Below are 18,956 nucleotides of genomic sequence, written 5' to 3' on the forward strand. Positions count from 1 at the left end.
ACATATAACCCATGTAAAAATTACTGAGATATTTCACATTCTTTTTTATTTTTCTTTAAAATCCAGTGTACATTTTACACTATAGCACATCTCAATTCAGACACATTTCAAGTGCTGACTGACTACCACATGGGGTAGTGGTACCGTATTGGATCATGCAGGTATAGAGTAAGCAGGCAGCTATAAGTTACTCGTTTTGTGAATAAGCCCTTGAATAATGGCTGGTACCTGCTGAGTGTTTACAATTTGATGCCAGGTACTAGGCTGGAGATATATGTCTTATTTAATTTTTATGACTGTCCTCTTAGGTCATTTTTATTATTCTCATTTTACAGATGGGAAAACTGAGTCTTAAAGGAATTAAGTAGCAGCTAGTAAGCAGGGGAGTCAGGATTTGAACTCCAGAGCTCATCCTCCCGCCTTCTGTCTATTACTTCCCAGACGGGAGCTCTAAGCAAAGGTCTGCCTTCTCTGAAGGGCCCTCCAAAGGACATGTAAAAATTCAGCACATTGGCCTAGCTGTATAATTCGTTAAGACGAAGAATGTCCATGAACAGATTCTTCTTGGGTTTTCCCATGACAATTCATGCAATTAGTCACCCTATAAAACTTATATTTATTTTGTGAACAGATTGTGAATAGACGGAATCTGTGTTCTTCTGACCTCTGGGGATGGGGACTGCCAAAGGGAGGATTGTTTGTGAACATCTGGAAAGCAGAGTCCTTGAAAGTGAATTCCTATGTGAAGATCTTTTCATCACAGCGAGGGCCTTACAAGGAAAAGCGGATGGTCTTTAAGCAGTGTTTACAACTGACCCTAAAAATAATCTCCTTGTTTTTATCGGCAGGGACTTGCAAACGATGACTTGTGATTTCAAATCAAGATTAATTTCAGATAGGAAATGTTAACTTACTTTTACGAGTATTGCTTCCAGAGTTCAAATGCTGTTAGTTTACACAGCCAGCTAGCTTCCCTTCCCTCTGGTATTTCTGAACTACTGCTCCTTCTTTTTCTCTAATCAATAAAGGCCAGATTTCGACAAGAGGTGGACCTTAATCCATGAGCGGATCCAGATGGACTCCATGGTAATCAAGGGCCTCGATCCAGATACCAACTACCAGTTTGCCGTGAGGGCAATGAATTCCCATGGCCCCAGCCCCCGCAGCTGGCCCAGCGACATCATCCGGACCCTTTGTGAGTACCAGGGCCCTTCCGAGGGACCGAGGGAGCTGCCTATCTGGGCGTGCCTCATGAAGACTGGCTTGACCTGGATGCGGTACAGAAGGACAGCCTGGAAAAGGACTAACCCCAGGCTTTCCTCCTGCGGTTTTCCCAGCCCTTTGGAAGTTAGAGGCTGTCAAGAGGGACACAGGCTGTTTCTATGTCCTGGAGGTCAGCAGAGGATTTATTTTTGTTGCATCCTTGGGAAGTTTGAGGTCAGTTTTCTTTCACAGTCACACAACAGACCACATAGCAAAATGATGTGCAGCCTTCGCCCTCCTTTTCGTATTTTGAGAAAATGAGTTAATCTTAGAACCATAGGAGAAAAAACTAAGGCCCCTGGAGGCTTCAGAGTTTGTGTTTGCCTGAAAATAAAGGATGTTCAAACAACATTAACTCCTCTGAATGATGGTCGAGGAGTATCAAAGAAGTTGAGCGCTGACATGGAGCTGGGGCTGTAGCCAATGGTGTAAGTTCTCATAGTGCCTAGGGGATGCTTGGGCCGGTGTTCATCAAATCACCCGGGGGTTTTGTTAAAGTCAGATTCTGGTTTTGGTCTGGGTTTTAACAAACTCCCACACGATGCCAAGAACCATTCTTGGATTGGCAAGGGCTTAGACCACTTTGGCAAGCCCAGCCCAGTTTAGACGTTTTTTGTATTTGGGGAGTGGAGGGTATATTTCCATAAACCTAGAACCATGTGTAGCAGGGAGAGCTGAGAACCAAAATGTTGGCACTTTTTTGTTTGAAGACTCTGATCTTTTCATTGTTGCCAATACGTTCCTCTGGTAGGGCCCGGTGCTCCTCTGGGTCCTCTTTACCCCGAAAAGGTGCTGTCAGAAAGGAGCCAGCACTGGTAGCTGGCTTAACCCGCCAACATGAAGCCCTGTTTTTATTGGTTAGTGGAGCTGAATAAACTCCTTTCCTCACAAAGCACCCACACAGCTGACATCCAGGGTCACTGCTGTGTTCAGGGGTAGAGATTCAGGAGGTTCCCCAAATCTGAGGAATTTTGGCTCCTTTGAAAACAACCCCTACCCTAACCTTGAATGTCGGGTCGCCTTTTGTCAAATTAAATTGTTGGGTTATATAGGGAGACTATACTCCAAAACACACACATGCACACATACACACACACACACGCGCACATGCACACACATACACACATGCTCATGCACCTGATAACTACTATTGACCATCCAGACAAAAAAATGTTTTCACTCTTCTTCTTTAGAATTTAGAAGCTTAAACTTTCCAGCCACATGCCAAGGGCTGACAGCCTTCTTTCTGGAAGAAATGTTAATGATTCGATTTAAAGGAAGGCCTTGTTTTGATTACTCTTTGGCTGAACTCTGTGGAATAACAGGAGCTAGGGGCTGACAGTACTTTGAAACACTGAGTTCGTCTTTTTGCACTACAAAGTGAGCAGCCATTTGATGCTGTGTCTCCACCTGCCCTCCCCATGGAACGCCTGCTCCCATTTTGTGAGCTGCTCCAGGCTCACCTCCTTCAGTCTATCCTTTAGCTTCCCCTTCTCCATAGAGTCAAGAACGTAGAATAAAGATGAGATACAACAAGCACATGCCGATTTAGATGTGTGCATAGAGACTGCAGTCAGAGAAGAATGGGTGGGTTGGAGCACCTCTCATACTGCTCCTGCTTCTTCCTCTTTTTTTTTTTTTCTTCTTGAGTCGAAATCTTGCTGTCGCCCAGGCTGGAGTGCAATGGTGTGATCCTAGCTCACTGTAACCTCCGCCTCCCGGGTTCAAGCAATTCTCTTGCCTCGACCTCCCTAGTAGCTGGTATTACAGGTGCCCACCATGATGCCTGGCTAATTTTTGTATTTTTAGTAGAGACGGAATTTCTCCATGTTGGCCAGGCTGGTAGCTTTGGCCAGGATGGTCTCGAACTCCTGACCTTGTGATCCACCCTTCCTGGCCTCCCGAAGTGCTGGGATTACGGGTGTGAGCCATGGTGCCCAGCCTCATACTGCTTCTTTTTTAACGGAAACACTGATCTGGTCTTAGAGTTTCTGATTCTAATTTCCCCATTGCTGGATTCTGCTTTTCTGGATTAAGTGGATAAGTTATGTGAAAGTGTTTTACAGATCTGTAAGATTTTATTATAATTGGCCTGTTATGTGAAGTAAAATTTTAAAATTTCAAAGTCATTGTGGGTGAGGAAGGTGGACAAAACCATGCTAAGTCAGTGAAAATTCTCAGTTATGAAACTTTCTTAAACAGACATAATTTTACTGCTTCTAGGTATACACAGTTACTCAGATCAGAATAACAAAATTTACTAGATGCCCTGTTTCTTGAATACAAAAGCGTATGCTATAATTAGTATTTCAATTGTGGTTTTTCTCTCTGGTCATTTCTGACATTTTGGAAAACCCTTTATTCTGGGATACATTTACATTTTTTATTTTGGTATTGGTTTAGACTATTATTTTGCTTCCAAAACATGCTTTTCCCATACATAAAATTACCTAATTATCAAATAGCACTATCTGAATTAAATTAAAATTATTAAATTTTAATTTAATAAATTAATAACAATTTAACAAATTAACAAGTTACTTCAAATTAATAAATTTCAAATAATACAAAATAATAATATCAGAGCTACCACTGGGAAGGTTTACTATGAGCCAGGCATTGTGCTGCGCCATTTACCTACAAAACTCATTTAATCCTCACAGAAACACTGTGCTGGGGTAATAGTGTCCCCTTTTTACGGATTAAAAAAATTGAGTTTTTGAAAGGTAATGTATTTTGGCAAGATTGATCATTGTAAAGGCAGGATTTGAACTTGGGTTTGGCTGACTGTGAAGCTGCTTCCCTGAGTGAGGTGCATATAGAGAAGATTATTCTTCTAATGCAAAGTAATGTGAGAACGGTTAACATCAAAAATTAATAAAAACAGAGAATAGTCCATGTGGAATATATGGACTAAGGAGACTCTGACAACACAGAATAAAACCTCTAAAAGTTGCTTTTGTTTTTGTTTTTAATTTTTAGATTCACAGGGTACATGTGCAGGTTTGTTACATGGATATATTGCACAATGGTGAGGTTTGAGCTTCAAGTGTACCCATCATGCAAATAGTGACCATTGAGCCTAAGAAGTAATTTTTCAACCCCCACCTCCTTCCAACCTCCCCGCTGCCTTTTGGAGTCCTCAGTGTCTGTCATTTCCATCTTTATGTCCCCGTGTACCAATTGTTTAGTTCCCACTTGGAAGTGAGAGCATGCAGTGTTTGATTTTCTGTTTGTGAGTTATTTCACTTAGGATAATGACCTCCAGTTTCATTCATGTTGCTTAAAGGACGTGAATTTGTTCTTTGTTATGGCTGCATAATATTCCATGGTGTATGTATACCACATTTTCTTTATCCAATCAAATTTTGATAGATACTTAGGTTGATTCCATGACTTTGCTATTGTGAATAGGGCTTCATAAATATGCAAGTGCAGGAGTCTTTTTCATACAATGATTTCTTTTCTTTTGGGTGGATGCCCAGTAGTGGGATTGCTGGCTCAATGATAGTTATATTTTTAGTTCTTTGAGAAATCTCAATACTGTTTTCCATAGAGATTGTACTCATTTGCATTCCCACAAACAGTGTATAAGCCTACGCTTTTCTCCACATTCATACCAACATCTGGTAGCAAAGTTGCCATTAAGTCAAGTAAACATTCATGTAGATGGTGGGGAAGGGGAGGAGTGAGGATAGGATAAGCCCAAAGTGTAGAAATACCATCCTGGCCTCACAAATGTATTCAGAGTAGGTTTTTTTTGACTAGTCATTCTGACTGGTGTAAGATATCTTACTGTGGTTTTAATTTGCATTTCTCTGATGATTAGTGATACTGACCATTTTTTCATGAGTTTTTGGCCACTTGTATATCATTTTTTGAGAAATATCTGTTCATGTTGTAACCACCCAGTGGTTCACCTTTACGGCTGCCTAAACAGAGCCATTTTTTCAAGACAGGGGAATTGCAATGGAGAAAGAGTCTTTCACACAAAGCCAGCTGTGCAGGAGACCAGAGTTTTATTACTACTCAATCAGTCTCCTTGAGCATTCGGGGATCGGAATTTTTAAAGATAATTTGGTGGGTAGGGGCTCGGGAAATGTGGAGTGCTGATTGCTCAGGTTGGAGATGGAATCCTAGGGGACTGAAGTGAGGTTGTCATGTTGTCTTCTCTTCCTGGGTGGGATCACAGAACTGATTGAGCCAGATTACCAGACAGGGTGGTGTCAGCCAATCCATCCAGTACAAGGTCTGCAAAATATCTCAAGCACTGATTTTAGGTTTTACAATAGTGATGTTATCCCCAGGAGCGATTTGGGGAGGCTCAAACTCTTAAAGCCAGAGGCTGCATGATTCCTAAACTGTAATTTCTAATCTTGTAGCTAGTTTGTTAGTTCTACAAAGGCTGACCGATCCCCAGTCAAGAAGGGGATCTTTTTGGGAAAGGGCTGTTATCAATTTTGTTTCAGAGTCAAACCATAAACTGAATTCCTTCCCAAGGTTAGTTCAGCCTATGCCCAGGAATGAATAAAGACAGCTTAAAGGTTAAAAGCAAGATGGAGTCAGTTAAGTCTGATCTATTTCACTGTCATAATTTCCTCTGTTATAATTTTTGCAAAGGGGGTTTCAGTTAAAAGTTTGCCGACTTTTTAATGGGGTTGTTTCTTGTTTGAGCTGACTTCCTCATAGATTCTGGATATTAGTTCTTTTTCAGAGGCATGATTTGAAAAGATTTCTCCCATTTGGTAGGTTGTCTGTTTACTCTGTTGATTTTTTTTTTTTTTTTTTTGGCTGTGCAGAAACTTTTTAGTTTAAGTCTCATTTGTCTATTTTTGTTCTTGTTGCATTTGCTTTTGGTTTAAAAACTCATAAGGTAAATTGCACATACAGAAATATGAGTAAAACATATATGTTGATTGAAAGTCAACCCATATATATTAGTATAGCTCTAGTATTTTACAGCTGGCAGCCCCTTAGATTAGTTAGTCCCAAACCAAGACAGACAAATGCTTTGAACACCACTCTCCATTTGTGAGATCAGTATTTCTACATGTTGGGCTTACCCCATTCTCATTCCTCTCACTCCTCTTTGTCTCTCCATGAATATTGACTTGATTTGATGCCCACTTTGCTCCTTGAACAGCCACCTTCACAACACAATGTTCAAGGAGACCCTTGAGGCTAAGTGCCCAGTAGGAACCTTGAGATCCCACCCAGGACACAGGCCACTCTCTGGGGTCCTCTGTGGCCTGTTTATCTTAGGGCTAAACTCTTTTATAAGAAAAGATAACCCTTCAGCCCTACTAACTGGGGAAGCTTTTACTTCCCTCTGGGCCTATTAATGCCAGACACTATTAGCAACTTAATTGCTTAATGGGGCAATTGGAAGATCTTAGTTGCTCTTGTGCTGGTAGTTAATGAAAGCCAGGGCCCAGTATTATCATTAACTGGCACTTAGCTGAAGTGAGAAAGGAGGATGGTGTTGGTTCCACTGCAATGTTGAGAAGTTTGTGCAGTGACAACATCTAATTCCAGCTTCACAACATTATAAGTAGAACAGGAAGAAAAAAAAACTTTGATGTCTAGGTCCTCTAATGAGAGCTAGGATCATTTTGGTGACCTTGAATAATAATGATGCATCTACATGTACATCCGTCTTCTCCCGGGAGGCGTTCCACACAAATCAGCACCTGTTTTGTTTCCAAGAGGAAATACAAAGAAGACCCAAATCATGATCTCTCATTCCTTACCCCCATCCTGCTGTATTTTTTTTTTTTTCCCTGCAAGAAAGAAACACCAGCATCATTATAGTTTCCTTTTGATCTGGTAAATCAGGCAGTTGGTGTGCAGAACTGGGGGCTTTGTAAAAAATGTATTCATTGCATCCACTGGCCACCAATTACCAAGCTTGAAGCTTGTTGAGTACATTCTTTCATCAAGTAGAATGAAAGCCAGTAAAAAGGACATGAATGGTAAATAATAGAAATGGCAGAAGTAAAAAAGTCACGTGCCTTTCTTCTTTTTTCCAAAAATGGGAATTTAATTAAAAATAAGTTACCTGTATAATCAACTCTAGGATTATATAACTTCTCCTAGGAATAGAACTTGGTCTTAACCACCAAAACCACTTAATTTCTAGGGTACTATCCTCATGGTATAGACAGAGAAAGAGCAAATACATTCTTCACTGAAGTGAATTGGTGTCCTTAGATCAGTTCCTAGTAGGTAATATTGTTTCTGTTCCCAGCAAAGGCCGTTTTGCACTTTTCTGCTTCGGGACTTTGGCACCTGCTGTTTCCTGGGCTTGGGACTCTCTTCCCTCAGATCTTTCTATGATCATGCCGCCAGGCTCCTCCCTTTCTCCTTTCAGATCCTAACTCAAATGTCACTTTCTCAGATAGGCTTCTGGTTTTCTTGAGACAGGGTCTTGGAGTGCAGTGCCGTAATGTTAGTTCACTGCAACTTCCACCTCCCAGGCTCAAGTGACCCTCCCACTTCAGCCTCCTGAGTAGCTGGGACTATAGGCACACACCACCATGCTTGGCTAATTTTTGTATTTTTTGTAGAGACAAGGTGTCACCATGTTACCCAGGCTGGTCTCAAACTCCTGGGCTCAAGCGATCCACCTGCCTTGGCTCCCAAAGTGCTGGGATTACAGTCCTGAGCCACTGTGCCCGATCCCAGGCTTCTGTGGTCTCAGCCTAATACCCTGGTTTATTTTCTCCATAGCACTTTCACTGCCTGAATCTAATTTTTGTATCGTATTGCCTGTATCTCCTCTCTAGGATAAGGTCTATATTGGAGCTGGAATAACTTGTTCAACGTTGTGTTCTCTTTTTTTTTTTTTTTTTTTTGAGACAGAGTCTCGCTCTGTCACCCAGTCTGCAGTGGTGCGATCTCAGCTCACTGTAACCTCCGCCCCCCAGGTTCAAGCGCTTCTCCTGCCTCAGCCTCCTGAGTAACTGGGATTACAGGTGCCTGCCACCATGCCCAGCTAATTTTTTTATTTTTATTTTTAGTAGAGACGGTGTTTCACCATGTTGGCCAGGGTGGTCTGGAACTCCTGACCTCAGGTGATCCTCCCGCCTCCGCTTCCCAAAGTGCTGGGATTATAGACACCACCACTCCTAGCCGTTAACGTTGTGTTCTCAACACCCTAGACAAGGTCTGCACTCAGTAAGTATTTATTGAGTACATAAATGAGTGACTTAACTAGCTAAGAGTCTGTGATTACTTTGGTGATTGGATAACTCCCTACTGCTACTGTATGGGAAATTCGAAGACAAGATGAAAGGAAACAGTTGTTCTGGAAACCCACATAGGCCAAAAGTGAATTTCCCGCTGGCAAGGTTCGTAGGCAAAAGTGAACTCCCAGAATTGCAATGTGGCATAAATAAGGAAAAGGTAAGCAAATAGAGTAAAAGAGGGAGGAAGGAAAGAAGGAAGGAAGAGAGCAAGCCCAGTGAATTTAAATTCAAGGCTGTAAAGGTGAGAGTCTAGTGCTAAAAAGAGTACAGTTTGCTGATAGGGGGTTGATGAAGGGAGAATTTTCTAACCCTCTTTCAAACCAAGCCCTCATTTTACCCCTGTGTTCTTACTTGATCATTATAATATGCATTAACATTTCTAGACTATTTTTCCCTCCTTCTCTTAATAAGGCTAATTATGGTCTCAGATCCTCAGAGATTACATAGGGAAGTGTGAGAGATGTTTTGTTTTGGTTTGGTTTTTGCCATACTGTTCTCCCTATAATCTGTTTTCTTCTACAGTTTCAGTAACATACTCTTCCACTGAGCTGAGACAGACTCCCTCTGGTTCACATCAGATTTCTTTTTTTTTTTTTTTTTTGAGACGGAGTTTCACTCGTTGCCCAGGTGGGAGCACGATCTCGGCTCGCCGCAACCTCCGCCTCCCGAGTTCAAGCGATTCTCCTGCCTCAGCCTCCCTAGTAGCTGGGATTATAGGCATGTGCCACCACGCCCGGCCAATTTTGTATTTTTAGTAAAGACAGGGTTTCTCCATGTTGGTCAGGCTGGTCTCAAACTCCCGACCTCAGGTGATCTGCCCGCCTCAGCCTCCCAAAGTGCTGAGATTACAGGCCTAAGCCACCGCACCCAGATTTACTGTAGAAATCTGATTCCATGCTGTTCCCCAGCACCCTCCCATCTCACCCCTCTTTTCTTCTCTACACCTTCCTGCTTGCTTAGTACAGCTGTCATTGGTTGTGTAAACCCGTTGTCCCGTAAGTGTCCATGTGTGAGTCTGGCTTTTGCCTAGTTTTTGCTCTGAGATTTGGGCCCCTGTTTTTCATTGCCTGTCTGCCTGGAGACCAGCTACAGCATGCTAGGGTCCCTGGGTGCATGTTGTTGTAGAGCCACAGCCTTATCCCTGTTCGCAAGCGAGGCCTCCTCTTTGGCGGCAATGCCCTTGAATTGGCTTCAGCAGTGAGCAGAGGGGAAGCAAGCGGAGACAGAAGGTAGTGGCATGTTCTGGGGATGGCTAGGAAGCAATCAGGAAGTGCTCCAAAGTCCCCATGACTTATCAGCACTCTCTAGCAGCTTCCATACAGCTGCAGCCTCTTTCAGTCTATACCTATGAAAAGTTCTTGCCAACCTATACGCTCTTCACTGCCCCCAAACATCTGTACCTTTGCAAGGGGCAGAATCTGGCCGGCAAATCTGAGTCTGAGGTCCAGGAAAACTGTCCTCTTACCACCTTGCTGCAGGACCTCCTCAGAAAAGCCACTTAGTATCTCTGGGCCTCAGCTTACTCATCTCTAAAATGGGTACAGTAATGCCTGAGATAGGTGATATTTTCTACTTCTCAGGGTTATTTTAAGAAAACACAAGTAAAACAGAGGTTAAGGCATCTGACCACTCTTCAGGATGAAGGAGATGTTAATAGATGTTCCCTCCAGGCATAGTTACTGAACGATGGTGTAACTGACAGGGGCAGCCGCTGGGGGTTCTGTAGCTTTTTCTTTAGACTCCAGGCCCTGAGCTCTGTTCTTGGAACGGGAAGACATCAGAGTGCCAGAATTCAGAAACAGAAGTGCAAGAACAAAAACTTTCCTCACTGGGAAGTGGCAGAATGGAGGAAGCCCTATGAGTTAGGTCCAACAGAATCATTAGGATGGGGCTTGATTGTGTCAGGGAGGGAAGACTTTCCCTCTACTCACAGAGGGTTTAATAACTGAGTATATGAAATAAATGGACAGCAGGTAGAGTAAGAGGAGAAAAGGTACACACATTTCTTATATGCGCAGGGGCATCCAAGGAAAAAAAAGTGAATACCCCCCAACTCAGTGGGATCTAGAAGCTTGTAGACAGGGGAGGAAGGACTAGAGAACACAGGGGAGAGTAAATGATGAATGGATCCTCTGAAGAATAGGTGACAGATAGCCCATGACAATCTGTCTGGGTGTGGTGTTAAGCCCCAGTCTCCCCTCCAGCGATAGGAGTTAATCTTCCCCGGTAATGAGACTCCGGGGAGGGGACCCCTTGGCAATTGTATTCCTTTTGGCGGATCAGTCTTCAGACAGATAAAAGAAAGCCCCTCCCTGAATCTGCTGCTCCCCGGGTGCCTCAGTGTGAGGCAATCAGCACAGTAAAGCGGCTTGTGTTGGGGGGACACGTCCTGAACTCCTTCAGTTGGTTGCTTAGTTTTAAAAGACTGTATTGATCAGATGTCAGAGAATTAAAACTGCAAGTCACAAGCTCTGACAACAATAAAATTTCATGTCGCTTACTACTTAAGCACATTCTAGACTCAGGCAAAAGGAAAAAAAGAAAAAAAAGTCTAGAGTTACAGTATCGTGCTGCTAGCTTTGTTTGTTTTTAGTCTTCCCAAAAATAACCATTTACTTAGACAACGGTCAGCAAATTTTTCTATAAAGGGCAAGATAGTAAATATTTTAGGATTTTTAGGCCAACTTTGCTGTCATAGCAGGAAAGCAGTCATAAAATAAATAACTATGCATGGCTGTATTCCAATAAAACTTTATTTATGCACACTGAGATTTGAATTTAAGTTTTATGTGTCACAAGAAATTATTATTCTTAAAGTTTTTCCCCAACCTCTGAAAATGTAAAAACTGCTGTTACAGAAACAGAAAGCAGGCTGGATTTGGCCCGTGAGCCATAGTTTACTGACCTCTGTACTACACTGTTGGGGTGTTTTTCTCTAAATTTTCAAGAAATTGTTCAGGAAATTTGGTAAATCCCCTTTTAGATAGCAATTTTGTCAAGCTTTTAAGGAATCAATTAGCGCATACTAATGAACTTGTTCCCTTGATAGGGCTCTCTGTGATTTAATTTTCACGTAAATGTTCTTAAAGAAGAGACCTGGAGAGCCTGCAATCCAGCTGCTTTGGAACAGGTTTGTGCTGGTGACAATGGAGAGAGAGAAAAAGCAAACTGAGGGGAGATTCCTTTGCTAGGCATTACTACGGCAGCATGGGATAGGCCAATACCTCAGGGAGCTTCATGGCTTTGTAAATCTTTAGAACGTGAGATGAAAAAGGGAACAGGAGGAGTGATAAATAATTTATTTCACTCATAGCCTAGACAAATCTGCACTTTCAGTTTGCATTTGAGCATGAATATAACTTCAGATGTGATCTTACATTCAGGGTGTCCTCCATGGCAATCGCTCTATTGATTTGCTGATGCCTCCATGCATGTAAATCTGAGCAACGTTCATTTGCACAACTTTATTGGCTCTACGGGGAATGATTCACTTTGCTGTTTAAATACCTATTAATTGCTCTTCTGAGGCCTTTGTGCATCTTACATTATCATATATTTACTTATAATCAGGACACCGATGTTTTACCCCCCTCCAGCTAGGTAGAGAAGAGAGAGTAAAGCAAATGATAAGGAAATGTAAGTTTTCAAAGGAAAGGAACTCACGGTGCTCTGATTTCAGCTGGAGCATCTGCTCAATCAGTCGGCTGATATTTCATGGCCACAGAATGTGCAACTATGTACTGTTTATTCCACTCAATTGATTTTTAAACATTAATATATTGAGGTGATATCCACACACATATCCATGCACAAATATCCTGCCTCTTTTTGCTTTGTTTCCTTTCATTTACTTTATCATCCATTTTGTTCTCTTTCCTTCACACTCATAGTGTCATGGCTAATCTTTTCTCTTCTTTCCTTTGGAGCATGTCTTGCTTTTATATAGTTCTTCATTGGAATCATTTCTTAGCATCGAACTTCTGGAATCGTTTCAGCTCTTTGATGAAAGAGTAGGGCCACGGTTGTTGTTCAGCACAGAGAGGAGATCTGTGAAATCAGCTTAGCACAGTGACAGACACCGGAGGGACGCGGTGCATGCTGGTTGAGTTTCATGGATCTTGTCTGATAATGCAACCAAATATGAAACACGTATGGACAAATATAAATGAGAAGCAACTGTGGGAGAAAAGATGACTTTTCTAGGGATCTCATCAGGCTCCTGGCACGAAATAGAGACAAAAGTACTTGGATGATTTGAAGCAAGTTTAATGAGGGGACGGTTTGCAAAAGCTTGGTCATGTGCTAATTGGGACCAGTATCCAGATGGACAAGGAGGGCCATCCTGCAAGAGCTGTGACCTTCAGACATGTGTCCCATGACAACCTCACAGGGTAGAAGTTAGGGAAACACTGTGACTCTTTTTCCTCTGTCTTCTTTCTTGCTGGTGCTTCCTAATGGGCAAGACACAAGTCCTGCCAGGCAGGTCAGCTTCCCAGGGCACAGGGCAGGGTGGAGAAGGACAGAGGAATTTTAGGAATCAAGTATGAAAAGGTAATCACCAAATTGGGTTCTGGTCCAGAATCTGCCACTTGATTCCTAAAATTAGTGAGATTCCTTTTGTCTAAAGATTCGATTCCTCAAGCGTGTTCAGAGAAGAACAAGAAGGTCAGTGTAACTGGAGAAGGGAGTTCTGGGGGAGAAAAGTCGAAGGAGATGAGGTTAGAGAGGGAGGGCACAGTTGGTGGATGCTGGTTAGGGACCTGGAGCCCACTGGAACCCATTTGATTTGGCTTTTTCTCAGAGAGGGATAAGACTGGGAGGGTTGGGGGTGCTTAATCAGGGGAATGAAAAGACCTTACTAAGGTTTTAACAAAATTACTCTTAGTAGAATATAGAGGGGTAAGGGCAAAAATAGGGAAAGTAAGGAAGCCATTGCAATAATTGCAAAACAGAAATGGTATTTTTGTTATCACTAAATGAAAAGGATATTGTGCTCTATAATGCTTATTGTTAGTGAAAAAATTCAGGCAACATAAAAAATATTAAAATGAAAATTATCTTTAACCTCAGCATCTAGATATAGCCACTATTAAAATTTGGCAGATATTATCTTCCATAATTTTTTTAATCCAATGATGAAATCATAGTACATATACATTTTCTGTACAACAAAATACTGTATACATATATAAATACAAATGAATATAGGAATACATCATAAAATTTAATAACAGCATATTCCATTATAAAGGTGTGCCACATTTATTGAATGAATTCCTCATTGATGGACATTTGGATTGCTTCACTAGTGTAAACAAAGCTGGGCCTCTTGATGGTAACCTTACTTGTCTTTTGGTTGTCCAAGTTCATCTACCCTTCTGGTATCTTTTTGAAACAGAGTGGGCCAGCACCATTATTTCTCCCTTAGTTTCTAGTTGGATAGACTGACATACACAGCTGATCAGCAAGTGGATGGTATTCTGAACCCAAGTCTCTTAGCTGCTATTTCACAAATTTAACCAATAACCTATGTTGCACTAATCTCTTATTAAAACATAATATTCATATAAACCTTTTGAGATAAAAATGTTTTTTCAAAAGGAAAAATAAGTCAGCTGCTGTAAGGCTCTATCTCTAAATCTGAGCCCAAATTGGAATTTTTTGGTGATACTAGCTTCTAATTCCCACTGGTATGAGGAGCCAAGAGGCCTGTCTTAGAACATAGATTAGTGCTGCTTTTGAACTCTAATCCAAGCATCTAGCATATTTTAAAATGTGATTATGTCTCCATTTTGGCCCCGTGGATCGTCTCTCCCATCACTGATGTTGATCACAGGATCCTTAGGGAGTGCCGGGGCCCGCCAGGCACAGCTGCTCAGGAGGAAGTACCAACAGTCATCCAGCAGATGGCAGTAGTTCCCAGACTTACAGAGCCGGAAGAGCCCTTAGGACTCAGTCTGGAGTCACCTGAAGTGGTTGACCTTGAGAGCAGCGCCATTAGATTGCATCAGATAGAGGGCACCTTCTATGGTTCAAAGTCCCAACCAACATGGGAGAGGGCAACTAATTTTAGATTTTTTTTCTGTTGCAACCAAACGTCCTCAAACAAAAACAGGTATTTCTTCAGCGATCTTTGGCGTTTATAACATTTTATTTATAATACTGTGTCCAAATGATGCAAAAAACTGGTACAGTACATTTCTTTCCAAAATAAAATGAAATAAAGAGCTGGCAAATTCAGAAAGAATTAGAACAATGAAAATTAGAAGAGTGGGTGATACAAACAAATTTGTCAGCCCCCCCCCCCCTTTTTTTTTTCTAACATCACTCCTGAAAACTGTTTGGGTGATGTTCAAGAAAGTAAAGAACCTAATTTCTGACTCTACATTGATTATTTCACTTGTTTAAGCATGTATTCACACAGTTTCCCAAATGTATATTTGATGCCTGTTTATGCCCAGGTAATTTCTGGGTGTGGGGTTTTAGCAGTAAACAAGATCAATAGTGTCTCCGCCCTCATGAGGTATATCTGTGGGAGAGTCTGTGAAATAAGTCTGTATCACATTAAATTATATAAATAATATCATCGGTAATGATAAGTGAAAAGAGGAAAAGTAAAGGGCTAAGAGGGTGTAGAGGATAGTGGGAGCTGCTGCTTGGGATAGGCTATCAGGGAAGGCTTCTCTCAAAGAGAGATTTGAGCAGAATACCTCTACGTGGAGGGAGTGACAAATGCGGAGGTCCTGGGGTGAGAGCCCAGAGGACACTGGAAGCTCACAGTAAGAGGCCCACATGGCGGGAACATGGTGAGTGAGAAGAATGATAGGAAGTGAGGTCAGAAAGTTTGCCAGAGGTCAGAGCATGTCAAACCTTATAGGTCCTGATGAAGACTTTGAATCTTGTTCAAAGTTAAAGTTCAAGATGTTGAAATTCTGAGCAGCAAAATGACATGGCCTGACTTATATTTTAAGCAGGATTGCTGTGGCTAGAGTGGTGGAACTCGGTGGAGAGGAAGGAGAAGGAATAAGGAGGCAATTTTATATTGCTTTAAGGAGAACAGACATGAAAAGAAAAAGGTAGAATGCCAAATGGAAATCATAGAATTTTGAATCTGGCGAGTCATTGAAGAACCTAGCCGGACTTCCACAATTTTCAGATAAGGAACTGAGACACCACCAGGTTATGTGACTCTCTGAAGGTCTTACAGTCACCGTGAGCATTGGATTTATGGAACTCTCTAGCCAGTGATCCTTGCACTTCCTATCTTCCTCTCCATTGCAGAGACCCCACTTACATGCGTGGTTACACCACTCTGTTCTCATCCATTTTCTGTTGATTCCTCTTGAGAGCAGTGTGAGTGTTGCTCCCATACTCCCAAATGGGGAGTTTCTTCATCTGTTCCCTGAACTATTTCCTTATATAAGCCGGAAGTACTGGGATGTCTTTGCCTTTCTTAGTGCCTCGAGAACATTTCCTGACCAGGAACACCTGCTGTGTCCTGCTGCATGTCCCAGCCACGTGTGAAAATCGTGCGGTTAGACTGAAGGCAGTCTGTGCAGTGACACAGTGGCCCACAGGAACCTGGTTGTAAACCCAACAGAAGTTAAGAAAGTCTGGGGATCAGTATCCCAGGCTCATTCTACTGCAGTCAGATCCCACAGGGTCTCAAGAAAAAAACAAAAAACAAAAAACAACAACAACAACAAAAAACGCAAACGAGTTTTTCAGTGAAAATAACCTTTTTCTTCTGAATACATAAGATTCTTTGGGGACCAAAATCACCCCCAGTTGAAATCAAGTACTCTGTTGTGCCCCCAAATGCTCAAAGGTATTTGGGGGCACAATAGAGTAGTAGCAGATATGAAGCAAAGACCCTGTGGGTCCAGGATGGTCTCCATCTCTTGACCTTAGATCTGCCCACCTCAGCCTCCCAAAGTGCTGGGATTACAAGCATGAGCCACCATGCCTGGCCCACAGTGCCTTTTCTTTTCTTGATTCTTTGCTTTTCAATAGAAATTTTAGAATCAGTTTTTCAATTAATTCCATGAAAAATTCTGTTGGGATTTTAAAAATGAAAATATATTGAATTTTTAAAATGAAAATTATATTGTATTTATAAACTAATTTTGGAAGAACTGACATCTTTGTGATATAGAATCACTGACTTAATCACCACATTATTTCTCATCTAGATTTTCTACAGAGTCTTTTAGTGTACTTTAATAATTTTCTCCATTATGGAGAAAATTCTGAAACTTAAACAGTCTAAAGTTCATCAAAATCTATTACCCTCCTCTCAAACAATAATAAAACAATAATGATGAGACAGGTTAGTTCCCTCAACCCCCTCCGTGGTCGGGAACTGGAGTGGCTCGTTTCACTCAGCTCACCACTGGCTACTCCTCGTGGAGGAAGAGTGCAGGAACCAGAAGTTCTTTATAGCTTTTGTTAGATTTATTCCCAACTCTCTTATATTCAGAAGTCTGTTTAAGCTTTTTTGATCAAGATTTTTAATATCGTTCAAATCTTATCTATCCTTATGCATTTCTTGTTAGCTTGATCTATCAATTACTAAGAGGATACATTACAATTTCTCATTCTATCTCCCTACACCTCTCTCAGTTTTTTTCTTGATATGTATGTGAGGCCATGAGATTAGGTGTATATGAGTTTAGAATCATGTTGTATTCCTGGTGATTCTTTTAATCATTATTTAATAACCATCTTAGCATTAATGATACTTTTTTTCCCCCTTAACATTTACATTGTCCAGTAATTATATAGGTACACTAGCTTTCTCTTATCTATTGCTTGGAATATATATTGCATTCTTTTACTTTTGATGTTTCTGTATGTTATGTTTTAGATACTTTCTGGAAACAGCATGTAGCTCAAATGTATTAAATCCAATCCAACAAGCACTGTTTTTTAAATGACAAGTTTATTGCATTTATAGTTATAATGGCTGACATGTATTATTTATTATTTATTTTGTGCTATTATATTTACTCTGCTTTTTCCATTTTTTATTGGAGAAGGATTTTTGTTTCTGCTGTTTTCCTATTTTCTTTATTTTTTTTATTTTTTTGATTATTTTTTTGAGATGGAGTCTTGTTTTGTCACCCAGGCTGGAATGTGGTGGCACAATCATAGCTCACTGCTACCTTGACCTCCCAGGCTCAAGTGATCCCCTTACCTCAGCCTCCCAAGTAGCTGGGACTACAGGTATGTGCCACCATGCCTGGCTAATTTCTTTTAATGTTGTTTTGTAGAGATGGGATCTTACTATGTTGCCCAGTCTGTTCTTGAGCTCCTGGTCTCAAGTGACCCTTCTGCCTCAGCCTTTCAAAGTGTTGGGGTTATAGGCATGAGCCACCACACCCGGCCCTTTTCTATTTTCTGTAGGATTGACTGTATTTTCTTAGTCCTTTCTTCCCCTGTATTAGGATGAAATTATACATTCTTTAATTTACCATCCATAAATTGTTAACTCTCAAACAGTCTGAAGTTCATCACAATCTATTACCTTCCTCTCAAACAATAATAAAACAATAATGATGAGACAGGTTAATTCACTTGACTCCCTTCGTAGGCTGGAACTGGAGTGGCTAGTTTCACTCAGCCCACCACTGGCCAGTGCTCGCGGGAGGAAGAGTGCGGGAACCAGAGCGAATGAATGCTGGCACTGGCTGTCACTCCTCCCTGGTGGACCAGGCTCTGTGCGGGCCCCGCAGCAGCGTCCAAGCATGTTACCATCAATGCTCTTTCAGCTCTGCCGTCCAGAGACAGCCAAGAGCCAACCAGCTTAGTAGAGGGTCAGGGTGGCAGCCCCAGCCCTCTCGGCACCCGGGTTCTTGTCCGATGTCCAGGAAGAATCAGGTCACACAAACTCTGTTTGAAAGGTGATGAATACACAAGACTTTATTGAGCGGTGGGTGGGTCTCAGCGGAAAGGGAGGCTGGAAAGGGGATGGGAAGGTGATCTTTCCCTGAAGCCCAGCCATCTCCGGCTAGGCCCCTCTCCAAAGCCGCACTGTCTGAAGTTAACCACGTCTGTCCATCTATCTGTAGTCTCCAACACTCAGTTGCTTCTCTGCTCACTGTTCAGCTGCTTGTATCCTTGCTGCTCAGCCACTCGTGTTGCTCTGCCAGCTGAAGTCTTATGGGCACAGGACAGGGGCTGAGGCAAGCCAAAAAGGCAACATTTGGGTGGAAAAACGGGCTCAGCTGTTTTTACTTAGGGCCGTGGTTCCAGGCCTAAGGGTGGGGTTTAGCCAGGAGCCCAGCCCTTCTGTATCAATAGGGCCTTAGCAGCTTTAGTCCAAATCAGTTCCTTCTTGTGTTACATGTTACTTTTCAGTATTTTTGTTCTACCTTGTTTAGTAACCACATTTTTTAAACTCAATGCTTGTTTAGATTTATTTACAGATTTACCACTTTCTGTGCC

General features: G+C 41.8%; 1 protein-coding gene across 2 annotated transcripts in view; it reads left to right on the forward strand.

Annotated features, from left to right (window-relative positions):
- Window positions 1-18,956, forward strand: part of EGFLAM (EGF like, fibronectin type III and laminin G domains) — a 199,471-nt gene that overhangs the window by 108,376 nt on the left and 72,139 nt on the right. For both annotated transcript variants that reach the window (XM_023216574.2, XM_023216575.2), the window contains exon 6: window positions 1,029-1,195. In XM_023216574.2, coding sequence (XP_023072342.2) covers window positions 1,029-1,195 — 167 coding nt within the window. The remainder of the gene's footprint in view (window positions 1-1,028; window positions 1,196-18,956) is intronic.

This window comes from Piliocolobus tephrosceles, chromosome 4, assembly GCF_002776525.5.
Source record: "Piliocolobus tephrosceles isolate RC106 chromosome 4, ASM277652v3, whole genome shotgun sequence".
Lineage (NCBI taxonomy): Eukaryota > Metazoa > Chordata > Mammalia > Primates > Cercopithecidae > Piliocolobus > Piliocolobus tephrosceles.